This window comes from Pelophylax lessonae (genome assembly GCF_965119305.1).
Source record: "Pelophylax lessonae genome assembly, chromosome: 1".
Classification (NCBI taxonomy): Eukaryota; Metazoa; Chordata; class Amphibia; order Anura; family Ranidae; genus Pelophylax; species Pelophylax lessonae.
In genome coordinates, this window is record NC_138768.1 from 804028794 (window position 1) to 804054666 (window position 25873).

Sequence of the window (25873 nt, forward strand, 5' to 3'; positions counted from 1 at the left end):
AAATGGACAGAACTTTCTGTAAACATTTCAATACTTAATTTATTTTAACTATTTCCATACGCACAGAGTTCTTGGTGGGTGGGCTTTAACGCTGAGCAGCAGCATATACACATCCCTGTATAAACACATTACTGTGCAGAGAGCGTGCTCCCAGCACAGTAATGGGCAGGTACCAGAAAGCTCCTAATGCATACTTGCAACCGGCCGCTTCCGATCATGTGACTGCTGTGACTGCCAATCACAGCAGTCACAAAATCGTAATGCCCCCCGCTTCCCAGCATTTACAACCTCTTAAAGGTCCAGGAGGTGGCGACAGAAAATGTTTAATGAGCCAACTGAAATGAGATTGTTATAATGGGAGACATCACAATTAACCTGCCTTTATCAGACTCCCTAATCACAGAGAATTACTCACCAATTTCTCTGTAGGAAATGAGCTGAAATGCAGGAAAAATGCAGACGTCCTCCCAGCCGAAAAGGAAACTTGCACAATTTACCGTCTTCTGTAAAGACTGAAAGGAAAGAAAGAAAAAAAAAAAACCATTACTGTCAAGTCTGCAGATTTTAGGTTTCCTCTGAAGTTTAAACCTGTGCTCTCTGATATTTTTAGGAAAGGTTTAACCTCCCTGGCGGTATGATTCTTTTTCTGATTTTAGGTGCTGAAAGCGGTACCATTATTTTGCATGTAATTCTTAAGAATGAGCAGCCCAAACCAACTATTTACATATGATTTTTTTTTTTTTACTGTGCGTTCTTCTTTATAACTTCTCAGGTATGATAAAGTTTGAAATAAAAAGTCATAAATTATAATATAATAAAAAAATATAAATAAGTTAAAGTATGTATGTATGTATGTATACATATATATATATATATATATATATATATACACACATATATATACACACATGTATATATATATATATATATATATATATATATATATATACACACATATATATACACACATGTATATATATATATATATATATATACAGTGGGTACGGAAAGTATTCAGACCCCCTTAAATTTTTCACTCTTTGTTATATTGCAGCCATTTGCTAAAATCATTTAAGTTCATTCTTCTTCCTCATGAATGTACACATAGCACCCCATGTTCCATGAGAATTACCTACCCGTGAGAAAAACCTACCCCTCGTCACTTCCGGTACTCGGCACTGTATGTAATGCAGCGGGTACATTAAAACAGCTGGGCTGCAATACAAATCATCTCCGCTCCTGTCCCGGTCACTTCCCTGATCTCGGATAGTAAATATAAAAGCGGCAGCGGCTGTATGAAAACATAAATCACGGAGCCGAAAGCCGCTTTTATATTTACTTGCCGAGAGCAGGGAAGTGACCGGGACAGGAGCGGAGATGATTCGTATTTCAGCACAGCTGTTTTATGTAAGTGCCGCGTCGGTAGGTTTTTCTCACGGTACACCGTGATCGTTTCATACTAGTGCGCATGCGCACTAGTAAGCTCCTCTGTTCTTCCATCACGTATCCGGGGCTCTGAGCATGCGCACTGCTGCGCTGCTCAGCTCTTTCTGGCCGGAAGTGACGAGGGGTAGGTAATTCTCACGGGGTAGGTAATTCTCACGGAACACCCCATACTGACAGAAAAACACAAAATTGTTGACATTGTTGCAGATTTATTAAAAAAGAAAAACTGAAATATCACATGGTCCTAAGTATTCAGACCCTTTGCTCAGTATTTAGTAGAAGCCCCCTTTTGATCTAATACAGCCAGGAGTGTTTTTGGGAAAGATGCAACAAGTCTTTCACACCTGGATTTGGGGATCCTCTGCCATTCCTCCTTGCAGATCCTCTCCAGTTCTGTCAGGTTGGATGGTAAACGTTGGTGGACAGCCATTTTTAGGTCTCTCCAGAGATGCTCAATTGGGTTTAGGTCAGGGCTCTGGCTGGGCCATTCAAGAACAGTCACGGAGTTGTTGTGAAGCCACTCCTTCATTATTTTAGCTGTGTGCTTAGGGTCATTGTCTTGTTGGAAGGTAAACCTTCGGCCCAGTCTGAGGTCCAGAGCACTCTGGAGAAGGTTTTTGTCCAGGATATCCCTGTACTTGGCCGCATTCATCTTTCCCTCGATTGCAACCAGTCGTCCTGTCCCTGCAGCTGAAAAACACCCCCACAGCATGATGCTGCCACCACCATGCTTCACTGTTGGGACTGTATTGAACAGGTGATGAGCAGTGCCTGGTTTTCTCCACACATACCGCTTAGAATTAAGGCCAAAAAAGTTCTATTTTGGTCTCATCAGACCAGAGAATCTTATTTCTCACCATCTTGGAGTCCTTCAGGTGTTTTTTAGCAAACTCCATGCAGGCTTTCATGTGTCTTACACTGAGGAGAGGCTTCCGTCGGGCCACTCTGCCATAAAGCCCCGACTGGTGGAGGGCTGCAGTGATGGTTGACTTTCTACAACTTTCTCCCATCTCCTGACTGCATCTCTGGAGCTCAGCCACAGTGATCTTTGGGTTCTTCTTTACCTCTCTCACCAAGGCTCTTCTCCCCCGATAGCTCAGTTTGGCCGGACGGCCAGCTCTAGGAAGGGTTCTGGTCGTCCCAAACGTCTTCCATTTGAGGATTATGGAGGCCACTGTGCTCTTAGGAACCCTAAGTGCAGCAGAAATCTTTTTGTAACCTTGGCCAGATCTGTGCCTTGCCACAATTCTGTCTCTGAGCTCTTCAGGCAGTTCCTTTGACCTCATGATTCTCATTTGCTCTGACATGCATTGTGATCTGGAAGGTCTTGTATAGACAGGTGTGTGGCTTTCCTAATCAAGTCCAATCAGTATAATCAAACACAGCTGGACTCAAATGAAGGTGTAGAACCATCTCAAGGATGATCAGAAGAAATGGAAAGCACCTGAGTTAAATATATGAGTGTCACAGCAAAGGGTCTGAATACTTAGGACCATGTGATATTTCAGTTTTTCTTTTTTAATAAATCTGCAACAATGTCAACAATTCTGTGTTTTTCTGTCAGTATGGGGTGCTATTTGTACATTCATGAGGAAGAAGAATGAACTTAAATGATTTTAGCAATAGGCTGCAATATAACAAAGAGTGAAAAATGTAAGGGGGTCTGAATACTTTCCGTACCCACTGTATATATATATATATATATATATATACACATATACATATACATACATACATACATACACACACACATATATATATATATATACATATACATATACACATACACACACACGCACATATATATATATATATATATATATACATACATACATACATACACACATACATATATATATATATATATATATATATATATATATATATATACAGTAAAACTGCAGGAAAGGGCACTGGGGGGGGCAAACTAATGTGACTATATTCTATTTTGCATTGTATCAGTGTGCTTAGTGTGTTTTACATTTGAATTTGCCGCCGGTTCCTCCCCCCTGCTAACGTCACATCGCAGGAGACGGAAGTCGGGGCTCACAGAGGATCGGGAGGAAGCTCCGCCGCCGCACACCACCGGGATACATCGCTGGATCCCAGTGACAAGGTAAGTAACCCCTCTACCAGGATCCAGCGATCTTCCTAGCGGTACCCCGAGTGGGGCTCGGGGTTACCGCTTTTGGCACTGAAATTTAACCCCGAGCCACGCTCGGGAATACCGCTAGGAAGGTTCAAAGAAAAAAAAAATTTAAAACTTGCTAATTTCTCCATCTCCTAGTTGTAGTGATCGGGCTGTCCAGATTCATTTTATAAGTAGGAGCTTCAATTTGGCAATTATTCCAATAAATAGGCAAACGGTCATTATCAAATAAAAAGGAAGATGGTTTAGGTTAAAATCTGATGAAATAATCCATGAAGGACGTCTCATCCATATAGTGAGTTCCCTTAACTGCTGTCCCTTTAAAAGAAAAACACTAAAATCAAAAATAATAAATATAAAGCAGCCGCTGTTAGGTGATGGCTAATGTAGATATAAGGGAAAATAACATACAAATGTGCCAATAGTGTGGACACAACAATACACTATTGCTATATAACCAGCAGAAATTAATAAATGTGAAGCGTTCACAGTCCATATACAAAGAAGTCTTCTTAATTGGAAAAAATTGGTGCTCAATAAATGCTGTCACCCAAAATGTGCCTTCCTATTATGATTCAACTGCTCCACCTCGTGATGAGACTCAAATCTGCTCACTAAAAGCCCCGGGTCCCAGGGACCATACAGCAATCAGAACACCAGGATGAGTCTGCTGCACCTCTCTAATCCCTCTCAGATGGCCGATGTTGGTTATCTGGAGGTAAAACAGAGACACCCATAATAGTGCAACACTGTTATATTAAATATTAAAATCCCACCACACAACGGCACCAGCTCAGATCCCATATCAATTGCATCCCCTTTCCTCAACCATGTAATGGGCTCACCCCTATCTAAACGCTCCAAGAAGCTGGCCGGCGTGCATTCCACAGAGTCGCTGGAAGTGACGTCACTTGAAGTAAGGAAGTATAGACAGGCGGACATCAATTCATTTCACCGTATGGCGACTTCAGAAAATCCAGTCTCTGCCTACTATAGAGGAATTGATTTACCTGCAATGAGGCTCTGATTGGTGGACCACCCTGGAGTGCAAATAACTTTATAGACAACCTGCACATGATCAATGCTCTCATAAATAGACCTCGTAGGGTTGTCATTATTGATATATACTGTACATTCATCGGGTCCTATATACCACAAATCTTTTTAAAGGATGCAATTTAAGCCCTCTGGCTGGTGACACTCTTACAACAATCACATACTTAGTTGATAATATTTTAAACAGATAAACAGCTACTAAAAAACAAAGTGTTGCATAAAATCCCCTAATCATAAAAAAAAACACAAAAAACTATTAAGAAAAGATATGACGGACAAAAAATAAATAAATACTAAAAATAAGAACAAAAATCAACATAAGTATACACTTAGAATGAAAATTCTAAATAAAAAATGAAATTAAAAATAAATATAAATGAAAATAAAAATAGAAAAAAAAATAGAAAAATAGAAATAAAAACATCATACTAAAACTGAATACTCCAACATAGATGGAAGCAAAACTTGGATGTACCCTTACATAAAAGAGGCTTCAAAAATCTGAAGACAAATACAATCTAAATCCCTCCTTCTAAATGTTATACTATCCTGGACACAGGAAAAAAGGGAAGATTAAAAAGGCCACCCACCATATCTTGAGTGCCATGAGTGACTTGTTAGTTTCAGCAGTAGCCATTAGAAATCATTAACCACTTTAGGACCGGAAGGACTTGCCTCCCTAATGACCAGGCCCTATTCTGCGAATTCGGCACTGCATTACTTTAACGGACAAATGCGCGGTCGTTAGGGTTGCCACCTCATCCCTTTAAACCAGGACACACATTAATTACACAGGTTCTGTGGCTGATTAAGGTGGTAATTAAACTCACTTAGTGCCTTATGTGCATTATATCAGCCTCAGAACCTGTGTGATTAATATGTGTCCTGGATTAAAGGGATGAGGTGGCAACCCTAGCGGTCGTCCCAAATTTTGGGTTGTCCCCAGAAAAGTAATAGGGAGGGAATCTTCCAATGGGGACACTAGTTCTGGTGACCTGGGGGTACTCAAGAAATTCCCTTAAATAAAAGTCAGAATGTTTTTTATCTTCATGCATTCTATGCATGAAGATAAAAAAACCTTCTGGGTGTAGAAGCACCCCCTAATACTTACCTGAAACCCATCTATCTCCAGCGATGTCAACGAGTCCCTCGGCTGTCCGGAACTCTCCCTCGTGATTGGCTGTGACATAGTCGCGGTGCCATTGGCTCCCGCGACAGTCATTCAAAGTCAGTTAGCCAATCTGCTTGCTGTGGGGGCACTCGATAGGAGGGAGGGGCCAGGAGCAGCAATGAGGGACCCGAGAAGAGGAGGATCCAGGCTGCTCTGTGCAAAACCAAAAAAAGATTATGTAAATGTAGCACTGTCCCCGCAGGACCTGCTGAATAATGACTTGACTGGCTCCCCTGATTACCATCACACGGTTACCTTGAGATATAGTCCATGAATCCCTCCTTGCTTCTGATGGCTCATCACACAAATGAACAGTCTATGGGTGTTGGTTTTTTTGGTGTTTATTTGGAATTGGTTCAGCACTTCTATCTTCAGGACTTCAATATCAATTGGAAACAGCTAGGCTGCCTAATCCATACTTCCACCAAGTGTAGAAAGGGTAAAGTATCTTGCTCTCTTTACTCTCTGACAAGACGACTCAGTGGATGATAACCTATCTTCAGGACACTCTCACTAGCATCCCCTTTCAACTGACACCCATCCCCTGACTATCCTAGGAGCAGGGGTGGCCCCCCCTCAGGTCAGGCCCCTTGACATGAGATTCTTTACTAGCTGTACTGCAGAGACAGATCCTCCAGTGTCTCCCCTCTCAGTCAGCTCCTCTGGACCTCCAGGTTCAGTTGCTCACTGCTACTCTCCAGGCCCTCAGTACGACCCCCCTGAGGCAGCATGGCACTTCTACAGATAAAGAGGCAGCCACCCCCCTCCCTCCGGGACTCTGCTATCCAGACGAAAGACCTCGAGCACATGTGCTCCTGGCTTTTATACAGTATCCCAACATGCACCGAGGCACTTTCTCTCTGCCAATCATCAGGACCGTATCATAAGCCCATGCACCCATTCGCCAGGTTTCCTCCCACTGTTCAACATGCCTCCCTATTGGACCAGTGTGAAACGCTCTCTAGACAGAATGAGTTGCATCCTGAGCACAAGGAGCAGACCTCACTAAGAGATCCTGCTCACCGGTAGGCAGAGAACAATATAGATTTACCTTCAGCTCTTCTGGTAAGCAGACAGGACTAAAAACTATAGTTTCCCACTAGCACCTACCTAGGAGGATGCTACACATACACAAGCAGCATCTCAGTAGAATGATGTATTTATTCACTATTACATGCCATTTATGGTGACTCGGTATATACGTGACAATGCAATACAATAAGAGAATTTCCCCCTCTTTGTAAATGTAATTTAGGACATGAAAGCGTCTGGGGCCATTGTGAATCAAAGTTGAGCTAACTATTCTCTGACTTCCTCAAATGGTAACTTTTTATCTTGTAACGATGTGGCCTCTATTACAGCGTACTCCTGTTACATTACTAAGATGTCTCTTCCCATTACAGCACATCAGTATTCCACAGATCTCCCTCTGTAGAGCCGGGTAATTCATTTGACTTCTCTGTACAGTGCTGCATTATGACACCTTTTATCCTTCCTTGCTGAATCCTTTCTGAAGCCTATTTTTTGTGTCACTTTTTTTTTTTTTTTTTAAAGTATATTATTCACCGCAAAGTCAGTGCTTTGTATAGTGTATTTTGTTTTGGTATGTTTTTAAATAGATAAATGCATTTGTAACATGCTTTCTCACTTATGCTAGAAATTTTCTGTATAGGTCTTATTCGAACATCAGAAACCTGCCTCCAAGTCTAAGCCAATGACAGGAGGAAAAAATAAATTTTGGGGCTTGTTAACACATGTAGCCTGGGGGGCAGTAAAAAAAATAGGCGGTTGAGCTGCGCCACCTTAACTTAACACAGTGGCCAAAGTGGGTTGACGCAGCTGCGATGCTTTGCTTCATAGCAAAAAGTATACCTTATAGTGTTTGATGGGAAGTAGCGCCACCAAAATGCAACCTATTAAAGTGAATTGGGCCGGCCCACAACCACCCTGCAACCGCATGCAATGTATGCGATTGGGGGGTCAATGACGATGGGTTTTGAGGGTTAAAGTGGTTGTTATCCTAATGCATTCCTTTCATCTAGGTAAAAAATATTTAGATAGTAATATGCCCCTCACCCCCCCCCCCCAATCTCTTATATTTACCTGAGTCCTCACTCGATACTGAGGTGTGCCCATTTGTTGCTGGCTCTACAAGCTGTCACGGAGCTCAACCAGGAACAACTGGAGCTCACCTAGAAACAACATACACCCTCAAAGAGAAAAAATTGCTCTTTTAGCAGCAGCCTGCAAAACCTTGCGGCCAAAAGAAGCATCAGAGGATGCCAACACATCTACTTTGTAGAATTTAGTAAACGCATGCACAGACGACCAAGTTGCCACCTTGCAACTCTGTGTTACTGACGCCTGATGGCGAAAGCCCCAAGAGGCACTCTGCGCCCTAGCAGAATGCGACTTCACAGGGAAATGTGGAACCTGACCCATCAGTGAATACGCCTGTACCACCGTCTGCCTGATCCATCTGGATATGGTCACAGCAGACGCAGCCAATCTTTTCCGTGGTCCTTCCGTGAGGACAAAAAGGAGAGTCTGATTTCCTGAAAGACTCAGTAACAACCAGGCAAATCCTAATTGCCTGAACCACAGCCAAAAAATGCAAGGCATTTTCCTTGGGATGCTTGGGCTTAGGACAGAGTGAAGGCAGCACAATGTCTTCATTCAATGGAAATCAGAAACCACCTTAGGAAGAAACGACTGATTAGGTCAAAGTACCACTTAATTTCTGTGGACCACCAGAGAAGGAGAACGGCAGGACAGCGCCGCCAATTCAGACACTCTGCAGGCAGAGGTAATAGCCACCAAAAAGGCTACCTTCAGACAGTGTACGCAGAGGAATCTCCCTAAGTTTTCAAAGGGAGGTTTTTGAAGAACTGACAGTACCTGTCAGTTACCTTGGTGGAGGCCGAACTGAGAGGGCTTCCCTTGCAGCTCGGTGCGGATCACCCCTGGTGGTGAAACAGGAGATGACACGTCCCAAGGAGCACTGGATGCGGATGGATCCCGTATGGATGGATGGATGGTGATTCAGGACCGCTTCCAGGAGATCTATAGATGCTCAGAGAAAAGAGACAAGGTTAATGCCAGGCCGAGGGTCATACACAGGTAATCAGTCCGAGGAGATGAAGGTACAGAGGGCCATACAAAAGAGAGAGTCCGTGGGATCCAAGCCAAAGTCGGTACACAGGAGATCCAGCTGAGGTGTCTTTTAGAGTAAAGAGTGGTCAGGCAAGCCAAGGTCAAACGAAGGAGAGATGCAGGTAAGTCAAAGGAGCAAGCCGGGTCAAACAGGAACAACAGGCAATCGGACAGGTCACAGGTACAGGAGCTGATGATAAACCAGCACTGAAGCACAGCCATAGACCGTCTTATATAGGGCCAGGGCTGGGGAGAAGGGCGTGGTGACACACCTGCAATCTATTGTTGCTGAATGGTAATTCCTTTCCTGACAGTGCCCCCCCCCCCAGAGGGGCAGCCTTTGGATGCCCTACGACTACATTTTCCCGGAAACTTGTTGTGAAACTCCCTCAGGAGTTTAGGAGCATGTATGTTGCCTAATGGTTCCCAAGAATTGTCTTCCGGCGGATATCCTTTCCATGTGATTAAATATTGAGTGCGATTGCCTTTCTGTCGACAATCTAGGATGGTCTCAACCTCGAATTCAGGCTCCCCTTTTACCGAAACTGGAGGAGGTGGTAACTCTTCTCTTCCAGGGTAGGGGCTTGGTATCGCCGGTTTAAGCAGCGAAGCATGAAACACCGGGTGGATCTTAAGAGAGCCAGGCAGGATTAACTCAAAGGCTACAGGATTCACTATTCTTTTGACCTCAAAAGGACCGATGAATCTGGGCCCCAACTTCTTGGACGGGCAAGATAATCTTAGATTAACTGACGAAAGCCAAACCTTGTCTCCCACCTTGTATGCTGGGTTCTCCTTCCGTTTGAGATCACAGAACATTTTATAGGCCTGTTGTGCCTTCAGAATATTGTCCCGTAACAACTGGAGATTAGCTGCAATGGCTGCTAGCCGATCATGGACTGCGGGAACCGTAATTTCCTGATCCATATTGGGCAAAAAGGAAGGATGGAAGCCATAATTAGCCCAAAATGGGGTTTGGTTGGTTGCGGAGTGCACAGAATTATTATAGGCGAACTCCGCGCATGGAAGCAGGGAGGTCCAGTTGTCCTGAGCACTGGTGCAGAAGCATCGGAGGTACTGTTCCAGGGTTTGATTTGTTCTTTCAGTTTGCCCGTTGCTTTGTGGATGATAAGCAGATGACAGGGACACTTCAACCGCCAAGGATTTACAGAGCTCCTTCCAGAACCTAGAGGTAAATTGAACGCCTCGATCCGAGACTATATTGTTCGGAAGTCCATGAAGCCTGACCACCTCTTTGATAAATGTATTGGCTGTCTCCAAGGCAGAAGTGGTACCCATCATTGGTAGGAAGTGAGCCATTTTTAGAGAGTCGGTCTACGACCACTAAGATGGTAGTAAACCCTTCTGAGGGTGGAAGCTCGACTATAAAGTCCATAGATAGACCCTTCCAGGGTAGTTCCGGAATTGGCAATGGTCTTAACAGTCCCCATGACTTTACTTTTGCCCCCTTGTTGCGTTGACAGGTGATGCAGGAATCTACATATGTTTTGCAGTCCTGGTGTAATTTAGGCCACCAAAAGTGCGGTTGAATGAGTTCGAAGGTCTTCCTTACCCCAAAATGCCCTGCAAGTTTGTGGTCATGGAAGGTCTTGAGGACCATCAATCTCACTTGTGTGGGAACAAAAATTTTCTCCTGAAACCAGAGGAACCCTTCCCGCTTATGTAGAGATTCGGCTTCTTGTCCTGTATACTGGGTAGAGGCTTGCTGAATCGAGGACCGTAAGTCCGTATGGATCAGAAAAAAGTTTTGAGCTGACAGGATGGTATTGGGCTCTGTTGTACCGGGAGTGTCTGGAAACATCCGGGACAGGGCATCCGCTTTTCCATTCTTAGACCCTGGCCTGTAGGTAATGTGGAAATTGAAGCGTGAGAAAAATAAGGCCCACCTGGCTTGCCGAGGTCTCAACCGTTTGGCGGCCCTCAGATATTCGAAGATTCTTGTGGTCCGTGAATATCATAATAGGGTGCACTGCCCCTTCCAACAGGTACCTCCATTCCTCCAGGGCAGATTTAATGGCTAGAAGTTCTCGATCCCCCACATCATAATTTCTCTCAGGAGGTGACATCTTCCGAGAGAAAAATGCTACTGGGTGTAGTAAGGCCTTTGGGCCTTGTCGCTGGGACAGAATAGCCCCTGTGGCTACTTCTGAGGCATCTACCTCGAGAATGTAGGGTAAAGCTGGATCTGGATGTTGAAGAATCGGAGCGGTCACGAACAGGCTCTTTAATTTATCAAAGGCTAACTGAGCCTCTGGCGACCAGCGGAAACGGATCTGCTGGCGTGTTAGCTGGGTGATGGGTGTGACAATTGTTGAGAAGCCTTTTACGAATCTTCTGTAGAAGTTAGCGAAGCCCACAAATTCATGAACTTCTTTCTTATCCGTGGGGGCTGGCCACTCCAAAATTGCCTTCACCTTCTGAGGATCCATCGAGATGCCCTCTGTTGAAATGATAAGCCCTAGAAACTGAATAGATCCTCTCTCGGATTCACACTTTTCCAGTTTCACGTAGAGTCCATGTTTCCTCAGGGTGGTTAGAACTTTTTTAACATGAATCCGATGGAGTTCTAGAGAGGGGGAGAAGACCAAGATGTCATCTAGGTAAACAATTAAGAAGTTATCTAGAAATTCACGGAAAATGTCATTTACCAGATGTTGGAAAGTGGCCGGGATATTGCACAGCCCGAATGGCATGACCATATATTCGTAGTGGCCAAAACAGGTTCTAAATGCAGTTTTCCACTCATCCCCCTCTCGGATGTGGATAAGATTGTATGCCCCTCGGAGGTCTAGTTTAGTAAAGACTCGCGCATTCCGGAAGCGCTGGAACAATTCTGGAATTAGAGGGAGAGGGTAGCGGTTTTTAATGGTAACTTTGTTGAGTTCCCGATAATCAACACAAGGTCTTAACGTACCGTCCTTCTTCTCTACAAAAAATATTCCAGCGCCAGCTGGGGAGGATGAGGGCCTGATGAACCCCTTTTCCAGATTCTCATCGACATAGGACCGGAGAGTTTCTAATTCCTTTTCAGATAGGGGAAAGATCCTTCCAAAAGGGATCTCTGCCCCTGGGAGAAGCTCAATGGGGCAGTCGTAGGGCCTGTGAGGGGGTATAACATCAGCTTTCTTCTTGTCGAAAACATCCTTAAAGTCCCGGTAAGCTGCAGGAATGTCTTCGGAGGAGTCTGAGGCCGGCTGGACGGCTAGGCAAGTGGATGGAGCTTGGGATTCGGAAGGGAAGCAATGATCCAGGCAGTATTTGGATGAGAAGGAAATCCTCTTCTTAATCCAATCAACCTGTGGATTGTGGGCTTGGAGCCATGGTAGGCCTAGGATGACCGGGAATAAGGGAGAGGACAGGACATCGAAGCGGAGGAGCTCTTGATGACCCGAGTCCGTGGTAGTAAGGACCGGGTAAGTCTCCCTGGTCACGGGTCCGGAACTAGGCAGGGATCCGTCGGCCAGGAAAACTTGAAGCTGTTGCTCCTTGGCTTGCAGGGGTACCCCTAGCTTCGCAGCTAATGTACAATCCAGGAAGCAACTGCACGCTCCGGAATCAATAATTGCCGTGAGCTGGATCCTCTCTTCTGCTACCTGTAGGGAGACAGGAAGGATAAGGTGAGCAGGGGATGGCTCAGAGACCTGACAGTTCGGGACAGACCGTGACCAGCACTTACTAGGCCTCACAGGGCAATTGCGGAGGAAGTGGCCGGAAGCTCCGCAGTATAGACAGAGGTTCGCCTGGCAGCGTCGTTGTCTCTCTTCGGGGGTCAGGGAGGAACGAATGAGCCCAATTTGCATAGGTTCCCCGTCTGCAGGGGCATTGACAGCTGGTCCTGGAAGAGGAGAGGCCATAAATGGGACTTTTGGCATGACCCACGTGGCTCGAGACCCTTGAAGGCGTTCTGAGCGTCGATCCCGCAGACGCCTATCCATTTGGATGACAAGAGCGATTAGATCCTCTAAGGATGCAGGGGTTTCGAACCGAGCCAGCTCGTCTTTTAAAGCTTCCGAGAGGCCATGTCGGTACTGGTATTTCAATGCTGCCTCGTTCCAGTCCGTGTCGGCTGCCCATCTACGGAAGTCTACCGTATAGTCCTCGGCCGGGCGTTTGTTTTGCTGGAGGGCATGCAGGGCCGACTCTGCCGTGACCGTACGCTGGGGATCCTCGTATAATTGGGCCATAGCCTCAAAGAAAGAGTTTGTAGAATTCAGGATTGGACTCTTCTGTTCCAAGAGATTGTGTGCCCAAGTCTGAGGTTCTTCGGCCAGTAGGGAGATTATGAATCCCACCTTGACGGATTTAGAGGAGAAGGTCCTAGGTTGAAGGGCTAGGTATAGTAAACAAGCATTCCTGAAGGCCCTGAATTTCCTACGCTCCCCACGGAAGCGTTCTGGCGTGGGCACACGTGGTGTCGGGGCGGAGCTGAAGCAGAATGGCCGGAGCTAGCTTGGTCCGGTTGGGCCGGAGCCGGCAGCAAGCTAGTGGTTGGCTGATTCGGGTCAGGTGGAGGAGAAGGGCCGGCCATGTTGAGTACTCGACCCTCTAGCTGGAAGTACCCATCTTGTAGCCTTTGCACAGCTTGGGTCAGGGCTGAAACCTGCTGGCATAGGGCGTCGAGCTGGGAAGCACCTCTGTCGGCCTCTGATGGCTGGTTTATGCTGTCAGTTACCTTGGTGGAGGCCGAAGTGCTGAGAGGGCTTCCCTTGCAGCTCGGTGCGGATCACCCCTGGTGGTGAAACAGGAGATGACACATCCCAAGGAGCACTGGATGCGGATGGATCCCAGGTGGATGAATGGATGGATGGATGGTGATTCAGGACCGCTTCCAGGAGATCTATAGATGCTCAGAGAAAAGAGACAAGGTTAATGCCAGGCCGAGGGTCATACACAGATAATCAGTCCGAGGAGATGAAGGTACAGAGGGCCGTACAAAAGAGAGAGTCCGTGGGATCCAAGCCAAGGTCGGTACACAGGAGATCCAGCTGAGGTGTCTTTTAGAGTAAAGAGTGGTCAGGCAAGCCAAGGTCAAATGAAGGAGAGATGCAGGTAAGTCAAAGGAGCAAGCCGGGTCAAACAGGAACAACAGGCAATCGGACAGGTCACAGGTACAGGTGCTGATGATAAACCAGCACTGAAGCACAGTCAGAGAGCGTCTTATATAGGGCCAGGGCTGGGGAGAAGGGCGTGGCGACACGCCTGCTCTGCCTCCAGCAATCTATTGTTGCTGAATGGTAATTCCTTTCCTGACAGTACCAAGTTAAGATGCAATTTATTCATAAACAGCATTGAGGACGGGATCAGTAGTTCTATATCAGTTTTTGCAGATGACACAAAATTGGGCAGGGCAATAACTGCACAGCATGAAGCAGATATCCTGCAGAATGACCTGGACAAAATAACGGAGTGGGCAACGACATGGCAAATGAGGTTTAATGTGGAGAAGTGTAAGGTTTTGCACTTGGGGACTAAAAACATAAAAGCACAATACACTTTAGGTGGGGAACCTTTGGGGAAATCAAAAATGGAGAAAGATCTGGGAGTCTTGGTGGAGGATAGACTAAGCAATAGCATGCAATGTCAAGCGGCAGCTGCCAAAGCCGGCAGAATATTAGCATGCATAAAGAAATGGATGTATTCCAGATATAAAACTATAATCCTTCCACTTTATAAAACTCTGGTCCGACCACATCTGGAGTATTCTGTCCAGTTCTGGTCGCCAGTCCTCAGGAGGGATTTGTTGGAGCTGGAGAGAGTCCAGAGAAGGGCAACTAAACTAATTAGGGGATTGGAGGACCTTAATTATGAAGAGCGTCTACAATCGCCTGATTTATTCTCCCTGGAGAAGAGACGCTTGAGAGGGGACATGATAGCAATTTATAAATATCTCAATGGTGATCTCAGCATAGAAAAAAAGCTATTCAGTCGAAAGGATTGCATGAGGACTCGAGGGCATACAATGCGATTAGAGGAGAAGCCTTTTAACCTCAGGCAATGTTGGGGGTTCTTTACTGTTAGGGCTACAAGATTGTGGAATTCTCTACCACAAGAGGTGGTTTCTGCGGGAAGTATGGTGGCTTTCAAAAGACTCTTAGACGTACATCTCAAGGATCACAACATTAAGGGGTATGAGAGATGATTACAGCCACACACACCTACACAGGTTGAACTAGATGGACTATTGTCTTTATTCAACCTCACCTACTATGTAACTATGTAAGATCTCACATAGGTAATGGGGACCGTATCTGAGGAGCCACATGACGAACTCCTTAGATAAAAGTGTTAATCAAAGAATGCGTAGCTAAAGGGCGTTGAAAAAACACAGCCAAAGCCAACACCTGGCCTTTAATAGTACCCAAGGCCAACCACTGCTCAACCCCTCTTTGGAGGAAAACCAATATCCTAGCCACTGAAAAGGTGCGTGGATGCAACCTAATCGATTCACACCATGAGATGTACAATTTCCACGCACAATGATAAATCTTCCTGGAGACTGATTTTCTAGCCTTCAACAGTGTAGGAATCACTGAGTCAGAAAGACCCCTATCCTTCAATACCTGGCTTTCAACAGCCACCCTGTTAAAGCCAGCAACTGTAAAGCAGGATGAAAGATCGGCCCTTGAGATAACAGATCTTCCCTGAGAGGAAGTCTCCAAGGAGCATCGGCGACCAACCTTACCAGATCTGCATACCAAGACCGACGAGTCAGTCTGGGGCAACCAGAATTACCGGAATCCCTTCCACCACTATTCAACGCAGAAGCCTCTGCAGAAGTTTCAGCGGAGGAAACTCCTAGATTAGCCAATACTGACCCCAAGGAGCCACCAGTGCGTCTGTAGCGTCGGCCAGAGGATCCCGAGACCTGGCTACAAACCTCTGTACCTTCTCATTGGGTGTCCCTAACCAGACACACAACAGGTGAAACACCTCCGGGTGCAGAGACCCTTCTCCCTGATCCAACACCTACCGGCTCAAGTAATCCGCCTGCCAGTTCTCCACTCCGGGTATATGCAGGGCGGAGAGGGCTGGAACAAAATTTTAAACCCATATTAAGATCTCGGCCACCTCCCGGGCCACCAGGACACTCTTGGTGCCCCCTTTAGGATTGACGTAAACAACAGTCGTGGCGTTGTCTGATTGGATCCAAACTGGACAACCGTGCAGACGATTTGTCCAGTGACTCCAGCAAAGCTTTAACACTCTCAGTTCCAATACAATGGAAGAAAGGACTTGCCCTGACGCAGGGCCAAGGAACGGAGCCACCACAGAGGATCACTTCTTGTGTTTTGACTCAACCGAATCAGATTGTCCAAAGATTCTGGATCCTTGTTCCACTTGACATGAATACCCCTTTGCAGAGGTCTCGTGTGGAACCGCTCCGAAGGTAGACACCATCAGGCCTAGAGCTCGCAGGCAAGTCCGCAATGGGGACAGAGTGCTGGATAACAGAAACCGAATTGCCCTCTGCAACTTTGCAGCTTTTCCGGGGGAAGAAACACCCTCGCAGAGCCTGAGTCCAGAGTCAGAGTAGGTCCCAGATAAACCATTTTGGAGGCTGGAACCAGAGGAGATTTTCTGAAATTGATGGTCCAACCAAACTCTTGCAGAGTCAATACAGTGATTGACAGATCGCCCACCAGAACTGAGTGGGAGTCTGCTCTTAGGAGGAGACCATCCAGGTACCTCAGTACCGCAATCCCCCGTTGTCACAGTAATGCCAATACTGGAGCCAACACGTTGGTGAAGACCCTGGAGGATGGAGGCGAGACCAAAGAGTAACGCCACAAATTGATAATATGTTCCTCTCCTACAGCGAAGCGAAGAAAGTGCTGGTGTCCAGCGTAGATGGGGATGTGCAGATATGAATCCTCAATATTGATAGAGGCCAAAAAATCCCCTTACTGTAGGAACGCCACTACCGTGCGAATGGATTCCATTCAAAACCTCTGTATCCACACAAAGCAATTCAGAGCCTTGAGGTCCAGAATTGGACGCACTTTCCCATCTTTCCTGGGAACAGTAAAAAGGTTTAAATAAAACCCTTGAAAGCGTTCCTGAGAGGGAACTGGCACAATCACACTTTTTCGACAGCAGATCTTGTACCGCCTCTCATAGATCCCTTAACCAATCTGAATATAGGCATAGATTGGACGGGAAGAATCTGTCCAACGGTCGGGACCTGAATTCCATCTTGTAACCCGATCGGAGCAGCTTGTGGGCCCATTTGTTCTGAATCAAGGAGGTCCCTGGTTCCAGACAGAAAACAAAGGTGTTCCCCCCACCCCAGATACGGGTGACGTCGTCCCTTCATGCAGACGGAGATTTGTCCACAGATCTGGAGGGGCCTGTTCTTGGCTTACCTGACCACGTCTTCTTGGAACCCCCAGATGACCTAAATGGCTTAGGTCCTTTCTCCTGCGTGCCGAAGGCACAAAGGGGCCACCTGTGCACTGAAAAAAAGGGCCTTTCCCTTAGCGGATAGAAGAAGAAGAGTACTCTTCCCACCTGCGAGTCCTTTGATCGGTTCATCCAACAAAGACCCAAATCATTTTCTCCGTAAAGTGGAGATCTGATAGAGCCTTTTAGAAGCCTGCTCCGCAGACCAGCTTTTCAGCCACACCATGCGTGGTTACCGTTATTGCATTTAGAACTCCGAAATGCGTGGACGCAGACCCAGTAGAGTCGCTATATGCTAAGCTTACCCTGAGAACATAACAAGCAGGGGAGGTTGCTGACCACAGTCCCGCAAGGAGACACTGGCTAAAGTTCCACTAGAAGACATAAAAAGACATAGGCCCTTATAAAGGAGAAGAGGGGGCCCGCTGTGAATCAGACGTGCAGGCAGAGTACCCCCAAACAACAATGCCCCCACGGCGTCCCCGGTTCAAGAGGGGGCCAAAGGCACTCCATTCATCCACCCCAATGAGGGGGGGGGGCAGATGAAATAGCCTGGTCAACAGCTCGGTCAGCCAGCCTTGAGTAGGCTGCAAAGCCGCGGCCTAAATTTGAGGCCCGATCTGGTCGCAAGTCCGCCGTCAGCTTGATCAACAGCTAGGACAGCTCAGGTTCGGAGCTTGAACAGCCTGGTCAGTCGCCCGGACAGCTTGGTCAGTCACTCAGACAGCCAGCTCTATCAGCCGCGAGTAGGCGCAAGCCACGGCCTAAATTATTGGTCCGATCCGGCCACGTGAGGCATCCGCCGGTCAGCTTGGTCAGGCATCGCATCTCGGTCAGCTTGGTCAGATACCCGAACAGCCGCGGACTAAAATTTTCAGCCCAACCCAGACACGTGAGTCGCAGACCCGCGGATGAAGAAACATCTGCTCCCCCCAAGCCTATAACCACAGCAGGGAGCCCAAAGGACATTCCTGCCCAAGTCATTAACCCACCGGGGGCCGGGAACTTTCTCAAAGCCTCCCGTGTGCGATCCTGACAGCCCCGTCAGCAACAACCGCATCCACCCTCCCTTACTGGAGCAAGTGGCAAAGCCAGCTCCTACCTAACCCTGGGGGGGGGGGGGCATGGGGAAAGGTTGGGGCCAAAAGACCACCGTGACTGTTAGAGGGGCTGGGGGAAATGGAAGGAATCACTCTGGACAGACTACCTCTCCACTCGGGGTGGGGTTGCTGACAGCCAAGGGGCACGCTTCGACTCAGGCCGAACCAGGTCGTGTTACGTCCTAGTGAGGTGTTTCACTCGCGGGCCAGCTCCCGTCCATTGGGACTCTGTCGTGGTGTGGCCTAGCGCTGGGCTATAACCTGCACACGCTCGCTGGCCGGACTGGGAGACCTTAGGGATCTAGGATATCCAGTCCGAAACCCAGTATGGCTGTTGGTTGCAGTTCTCTCAGGAACATAACAACCAAAAAAAACATTTTAACAAAGGTTTCTTTTAAAATAAAAAAAAACAAGCTAAGACCGAAGTCCCAGCCGGGAACTAGGTCCTACTCCTAAACTAGGCAGAAACAAACTGAATCCTATAGCAGAGTGAGTGGGTGTACTGTATGCCTGCAGGGACTGCCCCATAGGCGTGGTAACGTTTTTTCCTGCCTAGTGTCCTACTCCTGTAGCGGGCAGCAAAACCCAATGGTTAGGAAGAATATGGAGCTGCGTCTGTTAATGAATGATAGAGAAATCCATACTTAGATGTTATTACACCTTTTGACCTCATGCACACTAGAAAGCTAAAAACTGCTGTAAAAACGCCAAACAGAAAAACGCTAATGTTTTAGCATTTTTGCCAGCGTTTAGCAGTGTTTAGCCTAGCGTGTCAGCTACGTTTAGTAGCTGCAGCGTTTAGAAGCAGGGTTGCTGGTAACCTTAACCAGTGAACTGATAGGTTGTTGAGGAGTGGGCCAGGAAGCCTGCCACCGTGTCCTTAACAATAGATGAGTCATCAGCTGCCAGCGGGCTTCCCCACTGACAACTGAATGTAAAAAAAAAAAAAAAAAACATTGCCGGCAATAGAAAAATGTGACCTTCAGGTCTGGTATGGGTTTTAAGGGGAACTCTACGACAAAATAAAAAAAAAAAAAAAAAAAAAAACCTGTGTGGGTTTCCACCCACACTTCATTCCAGAACCTTATCTGAGCATGCAGCCTGTCAGGCCAGGAAAGGGGGAGGGAGAACGAGCGCCCATCCCCCCTCCTGAACAATACCAGGCAACATGCCCTTAACATGGGGGGGGGGGCTCTGCCCCCCCCACCCCAAATCACCTTGTCCTAATGTTGGGGAAGCCTGTTGACAGCTGATGATGACTCATTCGTTGTTAAGAACACGGGGGGTCCGCTTCCCAGCCCGCTCCTTAACAACCAGCTAATCACTGGTTTTAAGGAATGCCGGCGGCACAAAGGGAAAGGAAAGCCTAACAGAATGCAGAAAAAAAAATATATGTATATCACAGATGTGGTATTAATAATTTCCTACTCTATAGCAGGGGAGTACTGCAAAGGTGCAGTAAAGTTCTCTTTATTTCTGGAAAAGGCCAAGTTTAGCTGAAGCAAGGACACCTACAATGAACCAATCAATCTGCTGTTTCTCTGGCTGTACACATTATTTTTCGACAAGGCTTTGTTATCAATTCAGAAAATTTGCTATGCTTCTTGGGAAATAGAAGACAGGCACACTGGGCTTATCTAACATTGTGAACAAACAATAGAAAATAACTAGGCTGCAATAGAAAGATACAAATCTCAGACAGTCAGGTCTTGGTCTAAACCTAAAAGCAATTCAGCATTTCCACACAAGTAAACCACACCAAATGCCCTGAAATGCATAGCACGTATTTGCTCTAAAATGTGGTTGCATTTTTTTTAGCAGAAAACAATATTTGCCACAAAATATCAAGTAATTATGCAAATGTGCTCCTTTGAGCTTGGTCAATCCGAATTCCTCTATTAAACATTATAAATGTAGAACAGCTACCTTATGAGCCGCAAGTAACTGGGATTCCCCACTCCTGCACAGCCAGGCCCCTGATTTTCACAGTCACTCCAGAATCATGCCATGAGTTTGTTTTTTTTTTGTTTTATTGAAGCTGATAAACTTGGATAGGGATGGGAGCTTATGGGATGCCCACTTGACTTCAAACACATTTCTGGAACAACTCTTCCTGTATACAGTCCTATATATAGCTCCTCTTTTTCCTCCAGCACACTCATGCTTGCAGAACTCAACTATGCCACCCAGGTATGATTTTGTTACAAAGGCCCATTACAGGCAGAGACTTGCATCCCCTATGCTTGGAGAACAAATAGGGTGACATAGCTCACATTTTCCCAGCACTTCCTTCGATCCAGCGATGTTGTAGGAGAGTCTCAGCTGCCTTCCACTGTATCTACAGTGCCTTGCAAAAATATTCACCCCCTTGACTTTATACCCATTTTGTTACATTACAGCCTTAAGTTCAATGTTTTGTTAATCTGAATTTTATGTGATGGATCAGAACACAATAGTCTAAGTTGGTGAAGTGAAATGATAAAAAAATATATACATAAAACTATTTTTTAGAAATAGAAAACAGAAAATTGTCATGTGCGTATGTATTCACCCCCTTGTTATGAAGCCCATAAAAAAGCTCTGGTGCAACCAATTCAGAAGTCACATAATTAGTGAAATCATGTCCACCTGTGTGCAATCTAAGTGTCACATGATCTGCCATTACATATACACACCTTTTTTGAAAGGCCCCAGAGGCTGCAACACCTGTGAAAGAGGCGCCACTAACCAAAAACTGCCATGAATACCAAGGAACTCTCCAAACAAGTAAGGGACAAGGTTGTTGAGAAGTACAAGTCAGGGTTAGGTTATAAAAATAATATCCAAATCTTTGATGATCCCCAGGAGCACCATCAAATCTATCATAACTAAATGGAAAGAACATGGCACAACAGCAAACCTGCTAAGAGACGGCCGCCCACCAAAACGCACGGACCGGGCAAGGAGGGCATTAATCAGAGAGGCAGCACAGAGACCTCAGGTAACCCTGGAGGAGCTGCAGAGTTCCACAGCAGAGACTGGAGTATCTGTACATAGGACGACAATAAGCCGTAGACTCCATAGAGTTGGGCTTTATGGCAGAATTGCCAGAAGAAATACATTACTTTCAGCAAAAAAAAAAAAAAATCTCACGTTTTGAGTTTGCAAAAAGGCATGTGGAAGACTCCCAAAATGTATGGAGGAAGGTGCTCTGGTCTGATGAGACTAAAATTTAACTTTTCGGCCATCAAAGAAAACGCTATGTCTGGGGAAAACCCAACACATTACATCACCCAAAGAACACCATCCCCACAGTGAAACATGGTGTGGGCAGCATCATGCTGTGGGGATGTTTTTCAGCAGCTGGGACTGGGAAACTGGTCAGAGTTGAGGGAAAGATGGATGGTGCTAAGTACATGGATATTCTTGAGCAAAACCTGTACCACTCTGTGTGTGATTTGAGGCTAGGACGGAGGTTCACCTTCCAGCAGGAAAATGACCCCAAACACTGCTAAAGCAACACTTGAGTGGTTTAAGGGGAAACATGTAAATGTGTTGGACTGGCCTAGTCAAAGCCCAGACCTCAATCCAATAGAAAATCTGTGGGGAGACTTAAAGATTGCTGTTCACAAGCGCAAACCATCCGACCTGAAGGAGCTGGAACAGCTTTGCTAGGAGGAATGGGCAAAAATCCCAGTGGTAAGATGTGGAAAGCTCATAGAGACCTATCCAAAGCGACTTGACTTTTGGGGGGTGAATAGTTATGCACATTGACTTTTTCTGTTATTTTGTCCTATTTGTTTGCTTAACAATAAAAAAAAACTTCAAAGTTGTGGGCATGTTCTGTAAATTAAATGATGCAAATCCTCAAACAATCCATGGTAATTTTGAGGCAACAAAACACGAAAAATGCCAAGGGGGTGAATACTTTTGCAAGGCACTGTATGGTGGGAGCCATGGTGGTCACCCTAGGTCCCTCTCCTGATACAGGCTACAAACATGCCCATATCTCTTCATCTCCATTACATTCAGGGCAATTGGTAGAAAAAAGCTAGAAAGGAGGATATTCTTCAATATAGATCACAAGTGACAATAACACTGCAGTTCTCAGCTTTAAAACTAAAAATATAGTCACCACATCTAAGGACTGCAAGCTGCAATATTTTGCATTTTTATTCTTGGGTTTAGTTGTTCTTTAATTTAGTCTCTTGCTCCTAAATAGGTTTAAAAACAATTAACTGTGGGATAAATTGGCTTATTTAACATGTTAAAGCGGGAATTGCCATTTAGCAATCTGTAAGAATTTACCTTTTACTATTTTTGGCTACTATGCTTTAATCTTTGCACTGTCCAGTTGAATAGACTCCATAGCAAACTCACTATTATATCTATAAATATATGACCATAGACAGGTAAACCATGGCCAAAACAGCAAGATGGTGAGAGAAACTTGAGGGAAGTGCAGACTCTTTCCTCTAACATAGAAGGTCAATGGCTTTTATTCATACATGCCTATTGGCACTTTTCCACTGCAAGTACCTGCTGGGCTCTACTCGGCCCTGCTTGGCTCGGTTTGCTTTTCCACTGCTGGTACCGCATGGTACGGTGTTGGAACGGTTCGGTACTGCACTTAATCAATTCACTTGCACTTTATATGGTTATATTATGGACACTTATTTATTGCACATTATTGCACTTTATTAATTTATATTCATCGATTATGAATGCATTTTTGCTGCAGTATATTTATTAATTTTATAGCACAAATATATATATATTTTTTACCTGTTGGCGCTGTCTATTTATATCTTTCAATACTGTACGGTATGGTTTGCTTTTCCACTAAAGTAGTACTAAAGTTAAGTGGGTGGGATAACAACGGGGTGGGTGGGATTTTCTGACCAATCAGTGGCTAGTAGTGACTGCATGTAAAGGATTGTGGGATATGGTACCGGGTATGGTACCTCTTGGAACCACAATCGAGGTGGTACTGTTTTTGAGAGCCGTACCGTTCGGTTCCATGCAGTGGAAAAGCGCCGCCGTACCATACCGAACCATTCCTACACCATACCATCCGGTACCAGCAGTGGAAAAGCACAAAAGCGAGCCGAACCATTCGGTTCCATGCAGTGGAAAAGCACCATATGTGTAAGAGTCCTACTAGTGCAAAAGAAAAACATGGAGCTGTACCTATTCTTCTGTTTCCGACACTGAACAGTTTTTGAGAAACAACGATTCTTCCATCTTGCCTGATGTTAGAGCTTGCTGGTCTGCGCTAAAATAAAATGTAAATATATCACTTAGACACAATATAATCTAAATAATAAAAACATTATTTCCAGTTTTTTTTTGTTTGGTAAAATCCATCACAGTCATTGCTTATAAAGACATCACAAAACATACTTGTGTTCATTATCCAGTTTTCAGTCCCAGCTCATTTCCGGTCACTGTGAATAGCTGCATCCAAAAAAGCCCTGAATAGAGGTGTCTGGGGCTGATTGATGTCCTCCGCCAGGTAGAGAGGCTACATCCTACTCTTCTGAGCAAGTGCAACTGCTGCTTACTTGTAAATCTTTAATGCCCAATACAGGACAACCTAAATATTTGGGCAAAACTTTAAACATTGTTCCAAAAGCTTAAGTTGCCCAGTATCAGTCATTTTAGCACTGTTGTTTCTACCAGCACTGGCTGCAAAAATGTAGAACAGGCTGCATAGAAATCCATCATGTTAGCATTAGGGATGACCTGGGATTTGGTCTTAAACTGGAAGTTAGCAGGCATTGCTGGGATTAAGCAGATAAAAGCCCCCCCCCCCCCCCCCCCAACAACTGCATGCATACAAAGTGGAGAAATGCTCATAACATTGTGGACCTAATAATGCCATGTGCTCAATAAGGTAAAATTATGTCAAAATAATTCCTGACCTTTTGTGCACATCACACCAACCCCCCACCCCCCACTGGGCAGAGAGAGTCCTGCTCCCAGCTTTTTGGCTAAGCAGTGATTTCCAGGTTCCGACTAAACCCGAGCCCAAACCTAAGTTCATTACCAGTCAGCACTACAGCCCAACAATCAGAATTGCTGGTTGGTGCAATAAAGTGTAGAGAGATGTCACCACTCTAACGCAGCCCATAGATTATTCTTTTTTTTTTCATTCAACCTGCTGGTTGAAAAAAAAAAAGTTGAATTGAATCCTCCAAGCTGTGCCTGTGTATTCTGAAAGCAGGGAGACTTCCCTGCCGTTAGAATACACTGATCAATGTTGCTGGCTGTCCTGATTGAGCGGAAATTTTCCAGCAGGGCAGTTTTATAGAAGTCGATTGGTAGATTGGCTTCTGTACAACCACCCTGCCCATACATATATCAAAATGTGGCCTGTCCCTACTGAACTGGCCAAATTTCAATTCCAAGCATGGCTGGCTTAAAGTGGTTGTAAAGTCTCAATTTTTTTTTTTTGCTATAAAAATAACAAACATGTTATACTTACCTGCTCTGTGAAGTGGTTTTTGAACAGATCAGCCCGGCTTCTCCTCTTCTTGGGTCCCAGGCTGGAGCTCCTGGCCCCTCCCTCCTGTTGAATGCCCCACAGCAAGCAGCTTGCTATGGGGGCACCCAAACTGAGCTGCAGCTTGTGCTTTGTGTATCTATTCAGAAACGGAGCCGCAGTTCAGCCCTACCCCCTCTCTCTCCTTATTGGCTAACTGAGCCAATGGCGCTGCTGCTATGTCTCAGTCTGTCAGGAGGGAGAGTCCCGGATAGCCGAGGCACTTTTTGACATCACTGAATAGATATGGAACTCAGGTAAGTATTAAGAGGGCTGAGGGGGCTTCTGCACACATGTTTTTTATCGTCATGCATAGAATGCATAAAGATAAAAAACATTCTGCCTTTACAACCACTTTAAGCCCATAGTAAAATCCCTTGCCTCTGAAACTCTGGGTTTGGACCCAAACACACTCTATGAAATCAAAACAAAAGCCGCAAACCAATGACATCAGATCTTTATTAATATATATGTATTTGTATATTATTTAGATGTATAGTTAGCCATCAGTGCTATATATACACACACTATATTGTCAAAGGTATTGGGACACCTGCCTTTACACGCACATGAACTTTAATGGCATCCTAGTCTTAGTCCATAGGGTTCAATATTGAGTTGGCCCAACTTTTGCAGCTATAACAGCTTCAACTCTTCTGGGAAGGCTGTCCACAAGGTTTAGGAGTGTGTCTACAGGAATGTTTGACCATTATTCCAGAAGTGCATTTGTGAGGTCAGGCACTGATGTTGAACGAAAAGGCCTGGCCCTGTGCCAGTCTGTGCTCTATTTCATCCCAAAGGTGTTCTATTGGGTTTAGGTCAGGACTGTGCAATCCAGTCAAGTTCCTCCACCC

At 45.6% G+C, this 25873-nt stretch overlaps 1 protein-coding gene across 1 annotated transcript in view; it reads right to left on the reverse strand.

The window, feature by feature from the left end:
• HGFAC (HGF activator) overlaps positions 1-25873 on the reverse strand; it is a 165288-nt gene that overhangs the window by 128340 nt on the left and 11075 nt on the right. Inside the window, exons 2-3 of the mRNA XM_082243346.1 lie at positions 23666-23750; positions 416-512 (exon numbers count right to left, since the gene is read on the reverse strand). Of these exons, the coding sequence (XP_082099472.1) occupies positions 416-512; positions 23666-23750 (182 nt within the window). The remainder of the gene's footprint in view (positions 1-415; positions 513-23665; positions 23751-25873) is intronic.